The sequence below is a fragment of the Paroedura picta genome, chromosome 2, assembly GCF_049243985.1.
Source record: "Paroedura picta isolate Pp20150507F chromosome 2, Ppicta_v3.0, whole genome shotgun sequence".
NCBI lineage: Eukaryota > Metazoa > Chordata > Lepidosauria > Squamata > Gekkonidae > Paroedura > Paroedura picta.
Window position 1 is genome coordinate 34,651,128 of NC_135370.1, and position 19,583 is coordinate 34,670,710.

General features: G+C 46.3%; 2 protein-coding genes and 1 long non-coding RNA gene across 4 annotated transcripts in view; 2 read left to right on the forward strand and 1 right to left on the reverse strand.

The window, feature by feature from the left end:
* Window positions 1-17,574, forward strand: part of LOC143829203 (uncharacterized) — a 29,394-nt gene extending 11,820 nt beyond the window's left edge. The window contains exons 2-4 of the long non-coding RNA XR_013228023.1: window positions 2,951-3,046; window positions 15,950-16,049; window positions 17,063-17,574. This is a non-coding gene — a long non-coding RNA (uncharacterized LOC143829203). The remainder of the gene's footprint in view (window positions 1-2,950; window positions 3,047-15,949; window positions 16,050-17,062) is intronic.
* Window positions 8,255-19,531, reverse strand: LOC143829201 (SCAN domain-containing protein 3-like). 2 transcript variants are annotated; one of them, XM_077319689.1, is made up of 2 exons: window positions 19,402-19,531; window positions 8,255-10,194 (listed from the first exon to the last, which is right to left on the reverse strand). In XM_077319689.1, exon 2 carries the CDS (start codon window positions 10,141-10,143, stop codon window positions 8,272-8,274), a length of 1,872 nt encoding a protein of 623 aa, XP_077175804.1. In that variant the 5' UTR covers window positions 10,144-10,194; window positions 19,402-19,531; the 3' UTR covers window positions 8,255-8,271. The 2 variants fall into 2 exon arrangements, with proteins under 2 accessions (XP_077175804.1, XP_077175802.1); XM_077319687.1 differs by lacking the exon at window positions 19,402-19,531 and adding an exon at window positions 18,226-18,966.
* The window catches only part of SP3 (Sp3 transcription factor), a 30,242-nt gene continuing 29,735 nt past the window's right edge, over window positions 19,077-19,583 (forward strand). The window contains exon 1 of the mRNA XM_077319684.1: window positions 19,077-19,393. Coding sequence (XP_077175799.1) covers window positions 19,387-19,393 — 7 coding nt within the window. The 5' untranslated portion in view covers window positions 19,077-19,386. The remainder of the gene's footprint in view (window positions 19,394-19,583) is intronic.

Genomic DNA, 19,583 nt, shown 5'->3' on the forward strand with positions numbered 1-19,583 from the left:
TGCATTGTCTCAATATTGTGTGTATGCGTTCATATCCTGACCTTTGGAACTTGTGAAAGCCAACAGGACATTTTATGCTTGCTCTCCCCCTGCCGTCATCAATAATTCCATTTGGCCTTTGAGAGAGATGAAGGGAGAAGCAGCAGGGTAGTGGTAGCGTTGCTATTTTTTGCCCATAGAGATTTGAAGAAGGATAATTTTAGATTGATATGGAGGGAAAAGCCCCATTGTAGTGATTTTTCAGGTGAAAAAAGGTCTTTTTTTATGGGAGCATACAGAATTGAGGAATAAGAGGTCATCTTCTCAGGCAATGTAACGAGGAGGGTCAAAACTCAAATGAAGGTGGTCTTTCATCGGGAGGTGAAACCCTTTACTGTGTACATGAACAATTCTCTCTGCCGGATGTTATATATCATGGAGAGTGACAGGAAGTATTGTGGTGTTGTTGTTTTTTTCAAAATAGGGAGGTCATTTATGGATAGGGAGGACATTCAAAGAATTACGTTAACTGTAGATGCTACAGTGGTGCCTACAGGGATTATAATGGAAAGAGGATCATGTAGTCTTGGGACGGTAGTCATATCAGAGATTTAGGACCAAGAGTCTAGAACAGTATGTTATCCTATTTTTCCTAGTACTCTTAATTCTTGAGATTCATTCTACCTTGGTCTGAACATATTACCAACAGGTAGATGTAAAGCAGCAACAATAGTTTGTAGTATAATCCTAGACCTACATAGTCCTGCTGACCTTCTGTGCATCATGAAGATCACTATCCCGGTATTCATTTCTCACATCTATGTACCAACCCTCATCTCAGACTGATGTACATGGATGGGGGTGATCCCCCTACCAATAACCTTTAGAGGTTGGTTAGGCTGAGACAGAACAATCAACCCAAGATTACTCTATGAACTTCATGGTCTAAGTGGGGGCTTGAATGGAAATTTTTGCTCTCCAACTGAGACATGGAATGAGATGGAATGGCAGTTGTTTCTTATGTGCCACCAAGTTGCTTCCAAATTATGGTGACTATATGAATTAATAGCCTCCAGAATAGCCTATCATTAACAGTCTTGCTTAGTTCTTGCATGAAGGTCATGGGTTCCTTTATTCAGCCAATCCAAATTACAGTGACCATATGAATGAATGACATCCCAACTATCCTGTTATGAACAGCATTGCTTCATTCTTGCAGATTGAATAACATGCTTCCTTTATTGAGCAAATCCTTCTCATGTTGCATCTTCGTCTTTTCTTGCTGTCTTCAATTTATCCTAACAGTTACCAGAATATTATCTATTTAAGTATATGTAAAGTAAATAAAATTCCAGTTTAGAACACATGCTGATAATGCAGAGATGGTTCTGTTGGACCAGGGTTTCCCAAGCACGATGGCCCCTCAATGGTATTACAACATGAAGGTTTCAAAAGAGTGGTTGGAGTGAGCTCTCCCACCCTGTGATTGCCATTTCCACCTCCTAGGCTAGTCTTAGAATTTCTTCCCTTATTTGGGCAGGCAGGTTGACCCACTCTCTCCCAAAGTGGCCAATTATGGGCCTGGAGGGGGTAGGAAGGTGAGGGGCCCCAGCCATTCAAATCTTGGCCAGCTCCTCTCCTCATTCCTCTTTTCATAGGAGGTGGCTGGAGCTGGAGACAAGAGGCAAGTCCTTCTCCCGTGGGTGGGGCCAATCCAGCCTCATGCTACCTGCCACTGCCACGGGCTGGATTTCAGTCTGCATTGTGTCTGGGGTGGCCTCACTGGGCCACTCCAGACCTTGATGGTTGGGCATGGCAGAGAGGCGAAGCCAGATGAAATCACTTCCTGATATCTCAATGCATGAAAAATATGCAGCAGTCCCTCAAGAGTCAAAAGGTTGAAAAAGGATATGCTGTTCTATTACTTATGGAAGCTGTGGATGGGTCCAGATTAAAAAAAAACCAGTTAAAATTCTATTTTTAACACTGCTCTTTCAAACAGCTGAGCTTCAGAAGAAATTTGCCATACAATGTGGGAGGTAGCTACATACAAAAAAATAACGTGGAGCACTTTGTGCCCTTGTATTCAGTTTCATGATTCTTTTGCATTGGTCAAGCCTAAGTCTTCTTCACTAGTGATGTTGGCCAGCTGTAGATAAGTTATTTGTTCCAGTTAAGGATGCTTTCGATGACACCATGTTGATTGAACCTTATACATGGGACTACTATAGAAATGAAGACAGTGTTGAGGATGTAAATACAATACGTTTTGCAAGTCATGACCGTTACCCAATAAGGACTTATAAACCCCTTGAAAATGCCGTTGGTTTCTAAATACTGATTATCACATGTAGCAATCACATATGTGCTATTTCAGCAGAATAAATACATGAGTAATGATCACTAAGTTGGAGTATTTCCAGTATGAATGTGTGTAATATTCCAAGCAGACGTCCCTAAATTATTAGTTTCGGAGGGCAAAGTTAAGAATTAACTTAAGACTTCAAATTTAATATATTGGTGACTAGTAACTGTGAAAAAATAGAAATATTTTGACTTCTGTTAATTAGTATCGTAGAAATTAAAAGAGAAGTTTAATCCGTTACTGGATTCTGATCACTGTGTTAACATCTGATCAGGTACAAATGATACCTTGATTATTTTTTTTCTTCCTTGATCCTAATGTAATATGTATCCAAAGGAAAATAATGCATCAGGGTTTTTTTCCATGTAAAATTAATTATTTTGTTATTGGCATTTTTTTTGCAAGTTAGATCAAGTTGACAATGTCGCAAGCTGGTACAGCAAAGGAAAATGGGTGTCACCTCAATTTGTTTTTATATGTAGTCACGCAAAAGCAAAAAATGAAGATGAGGAAAACCAAAAATATGAAGAGATTCGCCCCTCAAAGTTAATTACTTTAAGATTTACAACAGGTATGTAACAACAGATTTTTCACTTTTTGCTTCAGGTTGCAGTTTGTTCATTACCCAAAGGGAGAATTGTACCCTGAGAGACTTTGAAGATCCATGCAATTGATCATAAAAATGCAATTCAAAGACAAAAAGTGAGTCATTATTAAAATAAATCTTGGTCACAAAGTAATTATTCTGAGGCTGGTTGGATCTGGAACAGGCTTCTGGTGTCAGATCACAGCATCAGTTTAAACGAAGCCAGAGCCAAAGTAAACCAGGAGTCAGGTTACCAAATGTCTACTCTAGGGGTTCCCAAAGTGAGCAGTACACCCCCGCTGGGGCCAGTGGAAGGATCCGGGGGACAGTGAGGAATTTGGGGGCACGAGGGCAGCAGTCTGACTCTTCCTCCTATTACTGTGTTTTCCTAGCTAGAGACATTCCAAGGTGGTTTGCCATTGCCTGCCTTTGGGTAGTAGCAACCCTGGATTTCCATGGAGGTCTCCCACCCCAGTGCTGACCAGCACCAACCCTGCTTAGATTCCTGAAATGACAGCTTCAGAGGGAGGGACTGATTATTTACTTTCTGCCATTCTGCTTCCATTTACTTTCTGCCATTCTGCTTCCAGGAAAGCTGTATCAGTAAACTTCAACTGGTGCAGAATGCAGCTCCTAGGGTCCTCACAGGAACACCTTGGAGGGCCTACAGTTAGCCAGTGCTGAAGCAGCTGCGTTGGTTGTTGGTTGCAGGCCAGATCAGGTTCAAGGTTTTGGTATTAACCTTCAAGATCATCCATGGCATGGGCCCCATGTATCTGAGGAACTGCTTGCCTCCTTATGCCCCCCTGTAGGGCTCTTCATTCTGCAGGTGCTAATCTGCTGGAGATCCTCAGCCTAAATTAAGTTTGCTTGGCTTTGGCCTTCTCTGCCCTGGCTCTGACCTGCTGGAATGAGCTCCCAGGTGAGCTGAGGGGCTTGATGGAGCTGTCACAGTTCCGCAAGACCTGTAAGATGGAGCTCTTCTGCCGTGTCTTTGGTTGAGGATGGAGTAAGATCAGGGGCCCCTCCTCAGGCTATGCAAGGTCATCAGGAGAACTCATTCCAACGTGGCAGCTGTCTGACTGGGGTAGGGTTGTTATTCACTGTCATTTATGTGTACTGTAATGATGGATTTCATATGTGGCATTTTATTGAATTGTTGTTACCCGCCACAAGATGCTTGTAGGAGTGGTGGGCTATAAATCCAATAATAAAAATAAATAAAATGTAAATAGTACTAGTATACTTAATTACAGGTGTTTTGTGCTTCAAGTGACACTTGACTTGAGAAAATGAACTTCCAAGTGAGATAACTTGGCCCTCCCAAGGAACAGCTGCCAGCCAAGAATTTAGACCATGACCTACTAATTGTTGACTGAGCTATATGGAAGGGATTAGAACAAGCTGAAGAGAAAGAAAGGTGGCTGATTAAAATGCCACAATTACTATTTTCTCTAAATAATGTATAACTCTAAGGATATAATTGTCTAATGGTAAATCAAATGGAAAGTAAGAACACATGAACCAGCGAAATTAAAAAGTTAATACAAAAGTTTATTCAATAGTAAAAACAGGGAAACATGATCTTGTGGAAAACGTTATTTCCTTAGATGAAGGAATTTAAGAGCTTATTTCTGGAAGGGACTGGAGCTCATCAGACAAATTTATGCCAATGAATATTTTATATAATCACCCTTTCTTATAGGACCTCCCCACAGACCCCTGCCTGTTTTAAAACAATGGTTACCACTTTAATTGTGGCATGGGGAAGGTTGTGAAATAAATATAATAGGTGTAACCTTATAGACACTCCCATAATAGTCAACCCTTGTTGGGTGCTATACTGTTACCCAAATTGCTGGCGAATCATGAATATAGCAAGAGGCAGGGGTAATACAGGATCTTTTACTACCAATTTTTATGGGGTCCTTTCCCTGGAAGAAACCCTTCTTAAATGAAGACAATTAAGCTTACACTCAGGGGGTTTATTTGGGGAAATATCAGGGTACATTCAAAACACACACATACACTAACCATACATACACTAAGTTCTACAGGGGGACAAGTTCAAGATACTGCACTTTTCTTGGATCCAAGCAGCCAAGACACAGGGTTGAAGACATCTGGGGGTGGACAGGATGCCGTGTGTGGAGGGACGACACACACACACACACACACATACACACACACACAAACACACTTGGGGTGTGCGCAAGGCTTGATATAATGTTTGAAATTCCCGGGCCAGCCCCAGTGACTGCCCACTAGGAGGTCCGTGATTGATGATTGGCCTCTGATATTATGAGTACCTGACAGGTGAGTTTGAACTGTGAGGTCACTAGAGTGGGAGGTATGGAGTAATCTCAACAAGTAGAACAATACTTTGGCTAGGTGTAATGTGTCGCTAATGGCCCTGTCTTGTTTTATCAGGAAGGACTGGGGGAGTCCAATGGGAGACATTGGGGGATAAGAGATGCTGCTAGGCAGAAATTACACCGGACAAGAGAGACAAAAGAAGTTGCAGTTAGTACCTGGAAGGGGTATTCCCTTCCTGTAGATAGTCTAATGGTCTTTGGCTGGGGGTGTGTGATTTAGATCAGGGGTAGTCAACCTGTGGTACTCCAGATGTCCATGGACTACAATTCCCATGAGCCTCTGCCAGCATTTGCTGGCAGAACTGTAGTCCATGAACATGGGAATTGTAGTCCATGAACATCTGGAGGACCACAGGTTGACTACTCCTGATTTAGATAACGTGCACATTTAGCTCAGTCAGTTGGGCAAGGAGGAAATTTAAGATAAGGGTCTAGTCCAGCTCAGACCAGATGGAAATCTGGCTTCCTAGGTTTCTTAAGGCAGTGGTCCCCAACCTTTCTGAGGTTGGAGACCGGCAGGGCATGGGGGCGCGGCCCACGCCCACGCATCGGCCGCGCCCGCGTGCCGCGCCCACGCATCGGGCCGCACCCTCGGGCCGCACCCGCGAGCCGCGCCCGCGCATCGGGCCGCACCCGCGAGCCGCGCCCGCGGATCGGGCCGCGCCCACATGGGCGCGGCCGGCCCTGATTCCCTCTCCCCGCCCTCCCGCAGTAAAAAGCTTCCCGGGCCGCAAGCTTGCGGCCTGGAAAGTTTTTTACTGCGGGGGGGGGGGGGAGAGGGAGCCGCGGCCCGGCACCATGGCCTTCGCGGCCCGGCACCGGGCCGCGGCCCGCAGGTTGGGGACCACTGTCTTAAGGGGCCCTACTGACTCCATAGTCAGTCTCTGCCAGGCTGGTTTCTGCGTGTACCAACCTGCTCAGAGTCCAGTCATGGGCTTCTGTGAATGATGGTGTCTCTGTGTGAGGCACCCTTCCGTTATGGGCTACCTTTTGGGTAACAGTACCAAGGAAACATTTGCATCATGAAATTAACCTGTTAATTTTGCAGAGACAGGGCTATGGTTTGCTTTATCAACCACAACTATTTGTGGAGAGATGTTTGGAATGCTTTGGAAGGTATACCAAACATACTCGTCTCATGCTTTGTCAGCTACGTTTTTGGAAATAAATCGTAGGAGACTGTTGTACCATGTTGTACAGAATATCAATCAACCCAGAGTGTCCTGTTCCTCCAAGACCTTTACAGGCAAGGTGGATTAGTGATGGTACTGACTCTTGAATGCAGCAACGGTGCACCTCCAAAACCTGTTCTTGACTCTTGGACCCCACTTCCCTGTCTGACCTTCAGCTTGTGACTTGTCTGTGGACCTCCTTCTTGCTCTTGCTGGACTTGGTATGTGACTGATTTTATCTACCTATTATGTCAGTAGATAGGCTGTTTCTTGTCTAAAGTCAAGATTCAGTATATGGTACTTTGGTTTCCAGCTTCTCTCACTTGATGTGTAACAAGTATTACTTTCTTGATGCTGAAGAGTTGCTACTCAATGGAAAATTAACAACTTCCTCATCTTGTCATCCTTCATTAATGGTGCACTAGTTCTGATCTTATTTATCGTATGGCGTGTGTAATTTAACCAGGAAATCCAAGGATTATCTGGCAGCCAAGCAAAGGATGTTTAGAAGTGGTTTGCTACTGCCGTCCTTTGCGTCATGATCCCTAGTGTTCCTTGGAGGAACTTCACCCAACTTCTTGGAGATCTCCCATCCAAATACTAGTCAGGGTTGGCCCTGCTTAGCTTCCAAGATCTAATACAGCCAGTAGTACTGAATCTCTTCCAGATAAGCTGGTTCCATGTTTCATTACTAAGTAAGCTGAAATACAGATAACAGACTATTTTTGAGTGTCCATCAAGTTACCAAAACAAAGTATGCAACACTTTAATTTCACAGTGCTACAGGTCCTGTCCAACTCCAAACTTTCATACTTATACCATAAATGTCTTCTTAGCAATATTAAAGTGTAGGTAAATGATGCAGCTGAAACAGACAAAAATATATATTTGAATGCATAATTAGCCTTCAAAAGTTGGCTGCCTTTTTAGATCCAATATGGTGATCACAGCAGCAACACACATACTTTTAAACTTTAAATATTTTACTGAAAGATGCAAGTTAGGTCAGATTTTTTTTTCTTTAACATTTTGTATCTGAACAAGGTTGGAGTCCAAGTGGCACCTTTAAGTGGAGTCCACCTTTAAGTGGGCTTAAACTTTGTTGGTCTTAAAGGTGTCATTGGACTCAAATTTTGCTTTAATGCTTCAGACCAACATGGCTATCCAAATGAATCTATTCTGTATTTGGTTACCAATCATGATCATGCTGGATCTAACACAGTGGGTGCATACTACTAGAGAGAGTCAGCATAGTTATGAGTTGGAATAGGATCTAGGTCAGGCTTTCTCAACCAGGGTTTTGTGAAACCCTGGGTGTTTCTTGATGGCCCGGGAAGGGCTTCCCAAATGGGTGGGAGTTAATTTTTAATGTTTTAAATGCGTTAAACATTTATCAGGTGAAATGACCATATATGGTCAGGTTGACCTGCCCCTCCCCCACTCCCAAAATGGCCAATGATGAGGGCGTAGGAGAGGGAATTCAGAAAACAGATGTCTGAGAGGAGGATGCAAATGGTTCTTACCAGGCTGGAGACTGCAGTGTGAACTTGGTAGCTGTCCCTGTAGGCTGGGAACAGTCTCTGTAGTTCCCTATAGCAGTGGTCCCCAACCTTTTTATCACTGGGGACCGGTCAACGCTTGACAATTTTACTGAGGCCAAAGGGGGGGGTTAGTCTACTCCTCTCCTGTCGACCACTGCCCTAACGCTCTCTGACACTGGTCACTATGGTAACATTTAAACATTCCTTCAAAATAAGATACAGAAAGACCACAAAAATGAATATAAAGAACATTTTATTTTCTTGAATGAGAGCCCTGAGCTTGTTTCGCTGCAACGAGACGGTCCCATCTGGGAGTGATGGGAGACAATGACACCCGAAGTGTGTTGCTTATGTCCAGTCTACTCCGTTGTTTGGTTTTGGTTGCTATCACTGCAGAAAACCCCGCTTCACACAGATAGGATGTCGGAAATGGCAACAGGGTTTTCAATGCTGTGGTGGCGATCTCAGGGTATTCTGCCATGACTTTAATCCAGAACACCGGCAGAGTTGTTGTCTTAAACATACTTTTAAAGCCGCCGTCATTTGCAACCTCCAGCAGCTGATCTTCTTCTTGTACAGACAGGCTAGATTCACCTGGTTTGTTGACAAATGGGTCGCAGATCCATTCCTTGCCAGTTCGTGGGTCTTTTGTGGTTGGGAAGTAGCGCTCAAACTCCTTTAAAAGCAAAGACAGGTGATTGTGCACCAGCTGGGAGAATGAAGGCTCAGTCTCAGTCTCACCCAAAATCCCCGCTAATGTTGGAAACATGTCATATATGCCTCTGTTCACGCGCTGTCCCCAAAAATCCAATTTGGCTTTAAACGCAGCTACTTTATCTGCCAACTTGAAGACAGTGGTCATTTTTCCTTGAAGTGACAGATTGAGTTCATTGAGCAGGTTGAATATGTCGCACAGGTAAGCCAGTTTGGCGACCCATTCCTCGTCACTGAAATTTGCTGCCAGCAGTGACTTCTTTTCTGAGAGAAATCTTTGCAGAGGCTCTCGTAATTCAAACACTCTGGCCAGCGATTTCCCTCGGGATAACCATCTTATTTCTGTGTATAAGAGAAGGCGTCTGTAATCTGCATCCATCTCCTCACAAAGCTGCTCAAACAGGCGTGAGTTAAGGGCTTGTGCTTTGACGTGGTTAATGACTTTAACAATATCATCCAATACGCTGTTCAATTCTGGTGGCATTTTTCGGCTTGCCAGCATTTCCCTGTGAATGATACAATGTGTAGATTCGCATTCAGGCGCAACTTCCTTAATCCGAGCAGTTAAACCAGACAGCCGTCCGGTCATGGCAGCAGCTCCGTCTGTGCAGATGCCAACACAAGAGGACCATTTCAGTTTTCCTGATATAAAACCATCCAGCGAATTGAACAGTTCTGCGGTGGTGGTGGTGGTTGGCAACGATAGTGCACATAACATATCTTCATGCACGTCCTCCTGATAAAGATATCGCACATACGCAAGTAGTATTGCCTTGTTATCAACATCTGTAGATTCGTCAACCTGGAGGGCGTACCACGGTGATTTATTAATCCTCTCCAACAATTGCATCTCAATGTCTTCGGCTATTTCTTCAATGCGCCGAGTCACGGTGCTAGCTGACAGAGGCACCTGTGCGATCTTTTTAACAGCAGCCTCTCCTAGAAGTTCACGGCAAATGTGTACAGTGCAGGGCAAGATCAATTCCTCACCGATAGTGAATGGATATTTAGCCTTAGCAATACGGTTAGCCACCAGGTACGACGCTCTCAGTGCATTCACATTTACTGATGTGGTGGCCCTCAGTAATTTCTTCTGTCTGTCGTGTTCCTGTTTTTTTCGTTCAAAATACTCCAGGGGCTTGTCTTTTAATCCAGGGTGCTTGGTCTCCAAGTGGCGAAGCAATTTTGAAGGCTTCATTGCCTCATTAGTGAGCCGTTCGCCGCATATTAGGCGGAGCGGGCTTGGTATGTGGGAATCACCTACCGGGATAAATCCATGTTTCAAGTAGGACTCCTGGTATTCTCTCTTAAAAGCTTTGTTTTTCTTGGAAGTGGGCTCTTCTCCTGTCTCTTCACTCGGCCTTTTCCCCTTCGCAAACAAACCTTGCAAAGACATCTGTTTCTTACTCATTTTGCTAGAAAGTGTCACTTTCAAGGCTGCCGCTACACTTTTTTGCCGCCACTATAAAATATAAAAAAATTGTGTGAGAATTAGATTCTCGCATATAATATATATGTGAAACATCTTACGCAGCGACCTTGGTTCACACAGCACTTCCTGGGCAAGGGCCTGCACCTCTGGGCTCCTCGTGCTCTGCACAAAAGTTGGGTTTGTGGATGTAAAGCGGAAGGATCGTGTAGAATATGTTTGGGAAGCACAGCTGTGTATACATCCACCAAGGGCCCTTCCCCTTCCCATCCCTTCCAGGTCCATCATTGACCATTTATGGGGGAAGGTACACTACCATATATGGTCTTATCCTTAATACGGCGCCGCGGACTAAATAATTCGCTAAGCCCTTGGGGGGAGGGCTTTGTCCGTGATGAGGAAGGGGCCTGATTGGCCCCTACCTCTGGACAGACCATCAGCCGGGCCAATTGGCAGGCGCGAAGCGCCTGCCGATTGGCCCGGCTAATTCCCAGCCTGCTGACAAGGAAGCAACTGCGAGCCGAGCAGAGCGCAGCTCGCAGTTGCTTCCTTGATGGCGGAATGATGCTTCGCGCCTCTCGCCACGTCAGGCCCCCGACAAAGGGAGCCCCCACTCCCTGGTCTAGCGCCCACTGTATTTAGATTACAGCGGGCTTGCTTACTAGTCAACTCAATAAATGTTTAACAAATTTAAAGAATGTCTTAAAAATTAACTCCTACTCATTTGGGAGAATCTTCTAGGGCAGCCAAGAAACTGTAAGGTCTCATGAAACCCTGGATGAGAAAGCTTGGTATAAACTAATAGATTAACCTTCATATAATTCCCTCATAAACACTGGAATATGAAGGAGTGTTGGAACTCATCCTTTAGCATCTCTGAAAAGCTCTTTAAGCCATTCTCTTTGTATACTGGTTATTCTAAAATTTCACTTACCAAAGATTTCATTTTCTATTTTAAACAGCCAGGTTTGGTTCTATACTGAGCCAGATTTGGATCTACTGACAAAATCTGCAGCACCCATGAAACACAGAAATAAAGTGTTTCCATCAGTGAAGTACTATCTTCTTTGAGGGCAGGGAGATTTCACAATGATCCAACTAATTGCCCAAACAAAGAATGCCTCTGGTCCCCTGCCGCTCCCCAGAGCCAACCTGAACCTCATGTGAAAACAAATCACATTATTTACTGTTAGCATGAATAGGCTCATAATTGTAGATTCAAGTTGGTAGCTACACACTCCCCAGCTGCCACCGAGCCCTGCCTGGCCCACCGCTCCACCCATTTGCTGGCAGCGCCAAGGAAGCTGCCGTGGCGGAGAGGCAGGCAGGCAGGCTGGGGCGGCTCCCGGCTGCGGTGGGGAAGGGGAGGAAAGGTGTGGAAGTGGAGCCAGCTGGCTGACCACAGAGAAGCGGGGGCGGGCAGCAATGGGAGAGGGGGGAGGGACAGCTTGGCTGAGGCTGACGGGGAGAGTTCTTCCCAAATCTGCATGGCCCAGAGCCGGCACTCACCTGAGAAGGGAATAGGCGCCGATCCCCTGCGGGACTTTATAAAAATGCCACAGGACACGGGGCAAACTGTTCAAAATTGGGACATTCCCGTTAAAACCGCTATGTCTGGTCACCTTGCTTTTGCCAATGGCCCCAGCCATTGTGGCCGCTGGAGAGCAGCAGAGCAGCAGCCGGGGAGGAAGACGAGGAGGAGCCGCGGCCCAGTACTGACTGATCTACGGACCGGTACCAGTTCGAAGCCCAGGGGTTGGGGAATGCTGCCCTATAGCATAGGATCAATGTTCCTTCCCAGATACTAACACACAAAATTGGGGATAGGATCCTCATGTCACAGTACTCTTGTGTCAAACATGTCTTGTGCAAAGAACAGAACTATCATGGTCTAGCTATAGCACTGAAGCTTATTTCAGTTCAAGCATGATTAAACCAAGCACAAAGCTTTAAGACAGAAGTACACATCTGTCACTTCCCAATGCACCCGGAAATATTGCTTATTGGGATCCACATCACAAAATTCTTCATGTAGGACTTTGTGGGTGACTTGCAGTCGGGCATTCACGTATCAGGCTTTGTAGCAATGCTGCTATCTTCTTGCAGGGTTGTTAGCACTACTTTAGCAATCCCGGTGTCAATACAGTTACTAATACATCATATAAGTGAACTCTGGTCTTCCAAGAAGGTGCAGTTTCAATTGGTCCCCTCAAACACTTATTGGTAGGCTAAAGGTTCTTCTCCAGAAGCCGAGCTGCTTCAACAAACATTTTAAAGTTACTGTTCATGTTAGCATCTAATTCCATATTTGGCAGCACCTTTGACAGGGAAATACGCTGTGATAGAGTATGGCAAAAGAACCACTAAAAACTCAACATCTATTCCAAATAGTTACATTCATTAAAGGCTTTTAAGATTTTTCTCCACCTCTTGGCTTCATCACTATTGGAATTATGGATTTTCGCACATTTGGCTCAACCACTGATGTGTCTGGTTCAACTACTGATGTGTCTTTCTTTTCAACAAAAATTTTGAGACTATGAATAAAATCCAACTGAGCTGCACAATGTAGACGTTTCAGTTTTTCATGTCATGTTAGATACATTCTTGTGTTAATTCTCAACATAATATGAAATGATGCGTCAACACCTTTTGGATCAATGCACCTGTTTAACCTCACTTTCCATGCTCATTCTCACTAAAGTCTGCAGTCTCATGCTTCTAGCGTATATCTTGTGCCGCCAAAGTGTACTGCAGAGGCTTATGGGCTTCAGCTTTACCCCTGAAGAAGCAAATCGTTATATATATGCATCACAATAGAATCTTATGTCGGTAACATCTTCCCCATCTCAGTATTACCAGTACTTGATCAGCACCTTTCGTTTGTTAGTATACTTGGTCTCCATTCTCTTAACTTTGTGGGTACATGCCCCATAACATAAATGTGCCAATCAGCACTGTGTTGCTCCATTTCTTCTTCCTTGATATTCTCTAGAAATTTGGTTAAGAATCTGTAACCTTCATCTCTACATGCCTGCTGTCTGTGTAAGACTTTAATCCAGTTATGATTGGAAGCTGGTATTTTAACCAAACACTCCTTTTGCCTCTGCTGGAGTAATGAACACAGTTCCATAATCAGTTTCACTAAAGCATCTCTTTTTTAAAGCTGGCGGCATATTTATTTATTTATTTATAGCCCGCAGCTCTCACAGTTAACTCATGGAGGGTAACAACCATCTCCATGAAACCCCCATTAAAACCCCTCACATAAAATCCAGTTGGCAGCAGAAATCCTCCCTACTCCCAATCAGAAAGCTGCCTGCCTCAGGGGGAGATAGAATGGGGGTTTGCCCAATGTTCTGAGGAGGGGCCCCTGATTTTACTTCCTCTGGCCTCAACCAAAGATCCGGTGGAAGAGCTCTGTTTTAGACTCTGCAAAACTGTGATGGTTCCGTCAGGGCCTGTAGCTCTCCTGGATCAGGGCCCGTAGTTCTCATTCCACCAGGTCAGGGACAGGACTGATAAAACCCTGGCCCTGGCTGAGGCCAGACGCACTTCCCTTGGGTCAGGAATCTCCAGCAGATTAGCACCCACTAGAGCAAAGCACCCTGCCAGGGGCATAAGGAGTCAAGTGGTCCCTCAAATAAGTGAGGCCCAAGCCACGGATGGCCTTAAGGGTTAAAACCAGAACCTTGAACTTGATCCAGGCTACAACTGTCAACTAATGCAGCTGCCTGAACACTGGCTGGATATGGGCCCTCGAAGATGGACCTGTGAGGACCCTAGCAGCTGCTTTCTGCACCAGCTGCAATTTCCAAGTCAAGGACAAGGGTAGACCCACATAGGGCTAGTTACAGAAATCCAATCTGCAGGTGAACGTTGCATGCACCTCTGTGGCCAGGCAGTCAGAGGGCAGGTAGGCTGCTACCAGCCTTGCCTGGCGAAGGTGGTAAAAGGCTATTCCCATGATCCGGGCTTCTATCAATAAACAGGCATCCAGGATCATCCCCAGGTTCCTGGCCGAGGGCGAGATGTTGAGCTGCACCAGCCAAGGTGGATAAATGCACTTCCTGTCATGCCACATTCCTGCCCAGCCACGGGACCTCCCATCTTGGAGAGGCTGAGTTGCAGGCAACTCGGCTCCAACCATCCAACCACGGCTTCCAAACACCTGGCAAATGCATCTGTGGCAGAGTCCAGGTGGCCATCCATCCGCATATTGTTAACTGTTGTGGGTATTTGGATTTGAAATTGTAGGGGTTTTATAGGTTATGTTTTATATTTTATTCTGTAAGTCACTTCAAGACGATTTTGTCAAGAGAGGCAGGATATATAAATAAATAAACTGGTTTCAAAGCCCGTTCCTAAGAACGGGCCCTGAAAGAGTTCCTTCCCCTGGCCAGGCAGGTGGCTTAAGGTGGCTTTGGGCCGCAGCTCGCATCCAAATCAAGTGGAGCGGGCGGGGGCTGGGCAGCTCGTTAGCAGGCCCAAGACAGAGCTCCTTAGCAGGCAGTTAGCAGGCTGGGAAGCCCTCATGTGCAGGCCAGGAGTGCAACAATTCCTCCCACACAGCCACTGTGTCCAGTTCTGGAGAAAGGAGTGCAGCCACTGAAGGACCATCCCGCAAATTCTGGCCCTGGCGAGGCATCATCTCCACCTCATGGCCAGGATGGAAGTCTGACTGGTATGGGTTGAGCGCCAAAGTTTCCTCCAAGTATGCCAGGAGCTGGTCTGCAGCAGCCCTTTCAACCACCTTACCCAGAAGTGCAAGATGCAAGACCGGGTGGTAGCTGGCCAGGTCCCATGGATGCAGCGATGTTTCTTTTTCAATAGGACATCTTCCATTATCCTGTGTATTGTGTTAGGCCAATGCAAGAACTTGATCAGCATTTGCAATCTAAATGTTTCAGGTTTTAGCCTACAAAAAGGGACTTTTTAAAACCACAATTCACATGTTTTGTAGTTCAAATAAATGGATTTCCAGCAAAAGCTTAGACAGCCAAATTGACTCAATAGATACTAAGGTAATTGAACTTTGTCTTCTGTGCAAAAGTTGTTGATTTGGTGATGGATGGCAGTGAGCCAAACATGAGAGAAGGGAGCTATGGATATTCAGCTACTGAATTTTATAAAGCAAACTAATATCTGCATATACCTAAAATTGTGCATTTTGATTAAATATTCTGCTTTATGGCACAACTCCGTAAATTAAAAAAAAAAAGGCTGGCAATGAGCAACCTTTAAAAATATGGTTCCTAAGACATCTTCAAGTCATACTGATCTGGCAATTTTATTTATGCTGTGTAACATCAGTATAGGTAGAATGACAGCCAGACTGGAACCATTCTTGCTTAAGTTTCCCAAATATTTATATTTAAAATTAGTTGTATTAAAGAACATAGATCTTTTTAAAATGACCTCATGAACACACTGGGGTGGGGAGAGAGAGGAAATCTGACTTTAGGACACACAATTAATTTCTGCATATGAATGAGAAAGGAAGTTGATTTAAATCAATACATTCTGGCTTTCAAGGGTCCTTTTCTGCTTAAACCAAAATGTTATGAAACATTTTTATCTAAGAGCATTCCTCACACTCTCCCAGAATCAATCTTTGAATGTAAAAAGGCGAGTGTAAAAAGTACAATATAGAAAGAACTGCCATATAATCCTATCGCTGCATTGCTGCGATAAAATGATGGACACAAACTCTAATATACTTATGAATTTATGACCAAAAAGTACATGAGAAGTAGGCTTTGGGCACAAATCTTTTTCTAACTTATAGGTACAAAATGGTGCTATGTGGACATTTTGCATTGCTGGATTTCAACGTTTTGGCTCTTGGGAAAGGCGTGCTTGTTTCACCCTTAAGGTTACTGAACTGAGTGCGTATCAACAATATCAATCATATCCACTGCTTCAATTTCAGTTTCCTCATGAACAGTATCAACCTGAGAAGGCTGCCAGGCTCCCGCCCTGGGCATTGCCACCAAACGACTGGCTAGAGGGGAGAATTACCAGCAGTGAGAGAACACCTAGGCCAGCACTGCCATTCCCAGCTTGTGCATGAAGTGATCTCACTTGGTTGTTGGCTTAGGTCTCCTCTCAGCCCTGACAAGACCCTCTATCCCATGGGTAGTCAAACTGCGGCCCTCCAGAGGTCCATGGACTACAATTCCCAGAAGCCCCTGCCAACTGCGGCACTGGCATTCGCTGGCAGGGGCTTCTGGGAATTGTAGTCCATGGACCTCTGGAGGGCCGCAGTTTGACTACCCCTGCTCTATCCCCCATGGTTCACCAGGACCCTATAACACAATAATGTGCTTTGGGTAACATGCATTCCTAATTATTCATTTATATGGCTTCCTAATGTTGTCAGACAAACAAATATGTGTCAGGAGAGGGACAGAGGCAATGTGAACCTGTTTCGTTTTTCTGGACCTCTCAGCAGTTTTTCATACTTCTGGACCACCTTTCAGGATTGGGAGGTACTGTTCTGTTGTGGTTTCATCCTACCTCAGAAGCGGGTTTGAAGAGTGTGGTGCTGGGGGACTGGTACTTTGCCCCTTGGCCCCTCGTTAGAATTCCCATTTATGGCAGGAGACTTCCAGCCCATTGTAGCCTTTGCCTCAGCTGATCAGTGGACAGAAACAGGGCTGGAGGGGGGGGGGCAATTTTCCTGTGGAGAAAAACTAGAAAGAAAAATGCCAGTTCTAACCATATGAAATCCTGATAATTCCTAGAATTACCCTGAAATTACACTAGCTCTAGCCACTGCCAGAAACTCTATGGTAAGATTAGCCTCGTCACAAGCAGGGTGATTTAGGAATGCCAGGAACTCTACAGTCACAACTTCCGGTAAGCGGCAGAGAATTTATTCTTATCTTTTTTCTCCCAGGATTCCCCTTCCCTTGGAGCATCCTTCCCACCAGGCAGTGCCCGCCAACCTTACTGAGTCTCTCAAAGTTCTACATTGTGCTCCATGTCTTTCAACATCTATGTAAAGCTGCTGGGAAAGATCATCTGAAGATCAGTGCTGAGTTGCCATCGATACATGAATGATACTCAGCAATAGCAGATTCCTGGAAGGTTGTAGAAAGTGGGCAGCAACCCAATAAAGGGGCTGAGACTTTGAAATTCCCACCAGGAAGATTTCTGTCTCTCTCTCTGTGTCTTCCACCAATGACTGAAGATTTCTTTGGAACAGCTGAAATGATGGCTTTTGAGTAAGAACACAGGTAGTTTTCATTTGACAGCACAATGCACCAAGTAACTTGTACCAGCCCACCTCCCTGGTTAACTCTTGCATGGTGTATTTATATGTTTTATTGAATAAATTAAATATTTTACATATACATTATTTTAAATGCAGCTTTAAATGTTTATTGCCTTAGGGACCTTGGGTTTGGAAGGGTGTCACAGAAATGTTCTAAATAAATGTTTCATATTGTTTCATTTTAAAACTAAGGAGAAATACTTATTACTGACACCATTTTCCTCTCCTCCATTTCATCCTCACAACCCTGTGAGGTAGACTAGGCTGAGAAGGGGTGACTGGGTCAAGCTCCCTTGACCTCTCAACCACAACGTCACACTGGCTCCATTAAATAGGCCAGTTCCTTCTGCTGACTTTTAAAGGATGTAGAGTCTACTGTCACTAATCTCACTTCCTCCCATGACAGACTTATAACATACATGATAAAAAGTGTTTTTTTTTAAGCTGTAGCTAGAGAAAATCCACAAGATTTTATTGTAATTCTTAAGCAGGTCTTCTTGGAAATAAGTTGTGTTTTATTCAATGGGGTTTACTCCCAGGAAAGTATTCTCAGGACGGCATCCTTTGGAAGGTTTACTGCATTTACAAAACACAGGGCTGCATTCTGAATCAATACACAAAACGAGGTATTAAATGGAGGTTGTAACTGTAACTGATTTCCTTAACTATATCAACTTCTTTTATAGGCAATAAAGGCTAGGCTATATAACCTTATAACCTACACAGACTAGTTCTGAGAATTAACACTGGTGCATAATATTCTTGACCTCTGCGGGGAAGCAGACCTGAGTAACATTTTTCGCTTGTCCCATCGCTTTCGGGGCATCAGGCGCAGTGGAAGACTACCATGACGCTTTCCAGAAAGCACGCAGGCAGTCTTGCTTTGACAGCTCGAGGCCCTTCACGATGCCCCAGAGGGAGCCTGACGTGGGCCGACATTGCAAACGACGGCGACTCTTTCGCCTTGGTTTTCTTTTCTTTTTTAAAGATAGACAAGCGTTGTGGGGTCTTCTCCTCCTCCTGGCCGACAGCGGCTGTCACCCAACAGTGAGTGACAGGCGGAACGAGGGAGATTTCAAACCCTGGCGGAGAGCTTTCGGCCTCTCGCGGCGCCTCAGAGCGAGCCCGGCCTGGCCCGGCCCGTCTCCACGGGGGAAGAGGCGCTGCGCGGCCGAGGGGCGGCTGGGGCGAGGCGGAGTCGGCCTCCTGGGGCGCGGGCGGCGTCCTCCGTGCCGGCCCGGGGAGCGGATGGGCGGCCGAGGCCTCGCTCCCTTCCCCGGGGCCCGAGCGCAGGCAGGCCTGCCTCATTGTTTCTCACACAAACCCAGGCAAACAGGAAGCCACCTCGGCAAGGGAGTCGGAGGAGGGGGGGGGGAGAGAAACCCAGCGGCGAGTGAGCGACAAGCGCGGGCGGCCAGTGAGCGGCCAGGCGGCCGAGCGCGGCAGCCAATGAGCTCCGCGGAGCGCCGGGGGAGAGGCGGGAGTTCCGGGCGGGCGGGCGAGCTGGCTGGCGGGCGGGAGGGCTGGCAAGGAGGAGGAGGAGGAGGTGGCGGTGGTGTCGGCCGGGCCCCCTCTCCCGCGGCAAGCCCCACCTTTCGGCTCTCTCGCACCGTCAATCAAAATAGCGGGGGGAAACCCCGGAGCGGGCTCAGGCCGCCGCTACCAACAGCACCGCCAGCCTCCGCTGCGGCCCGCGCGCACCATAAGCATGTCCCCGGCGGCGGCGGCGGCGGCCGATTAGCCCCAGTGGCGGCGGCGGCGAGCGGGGCCTGCGCGCGCGAGAGAGCCAGCCAGCGAGAGCGAGCCAGCTTGCCAACCAGCCAGCCAGCGAGAGCCTCCTTCCTTCCTTCCTTCTCTGCCTCCCTCCCTTCCTCCCTCCCGGCCAAGCAGGCAGGCGCTCTCGCTCCCCTCCCGCCTTCTCTCTCTCTCTCTCTCTCTCTCACGCCATGACCGGTACGTACGGGCCGCGGCCGGTAGCTCCCGGGGTCCGGCGGCGCGGGCGGGCGGGCGTGTGTCTGCCTGCCTGTGTGGCGCGAGCGGCACTGGCTGGAGCAGCGGGAGGAGCAGCGCCAGGGGGAGGAGGGAGAGGGGCAGGGGCAGCAGCGGCGGCGGCGGCAACAGCGCGCGGAGGGAGGAGGAGGAG

Excerpts from the sequence above, each read along its gene's own strand:
- LOC143829201 (XM_077319687.1), bottom strand. The coding sequence starts at position 18,252 with ATGGGACAAGCGAAAAATGTTACTCAG. Across the intron at positions 10,195-18,225 it reads AAGCGAAAAATGTTACTCAG|TGGCGGCAAAAAAGTGTAGC; the intron begins GTCTGCTTCCCC and ends TATATTTTATAG.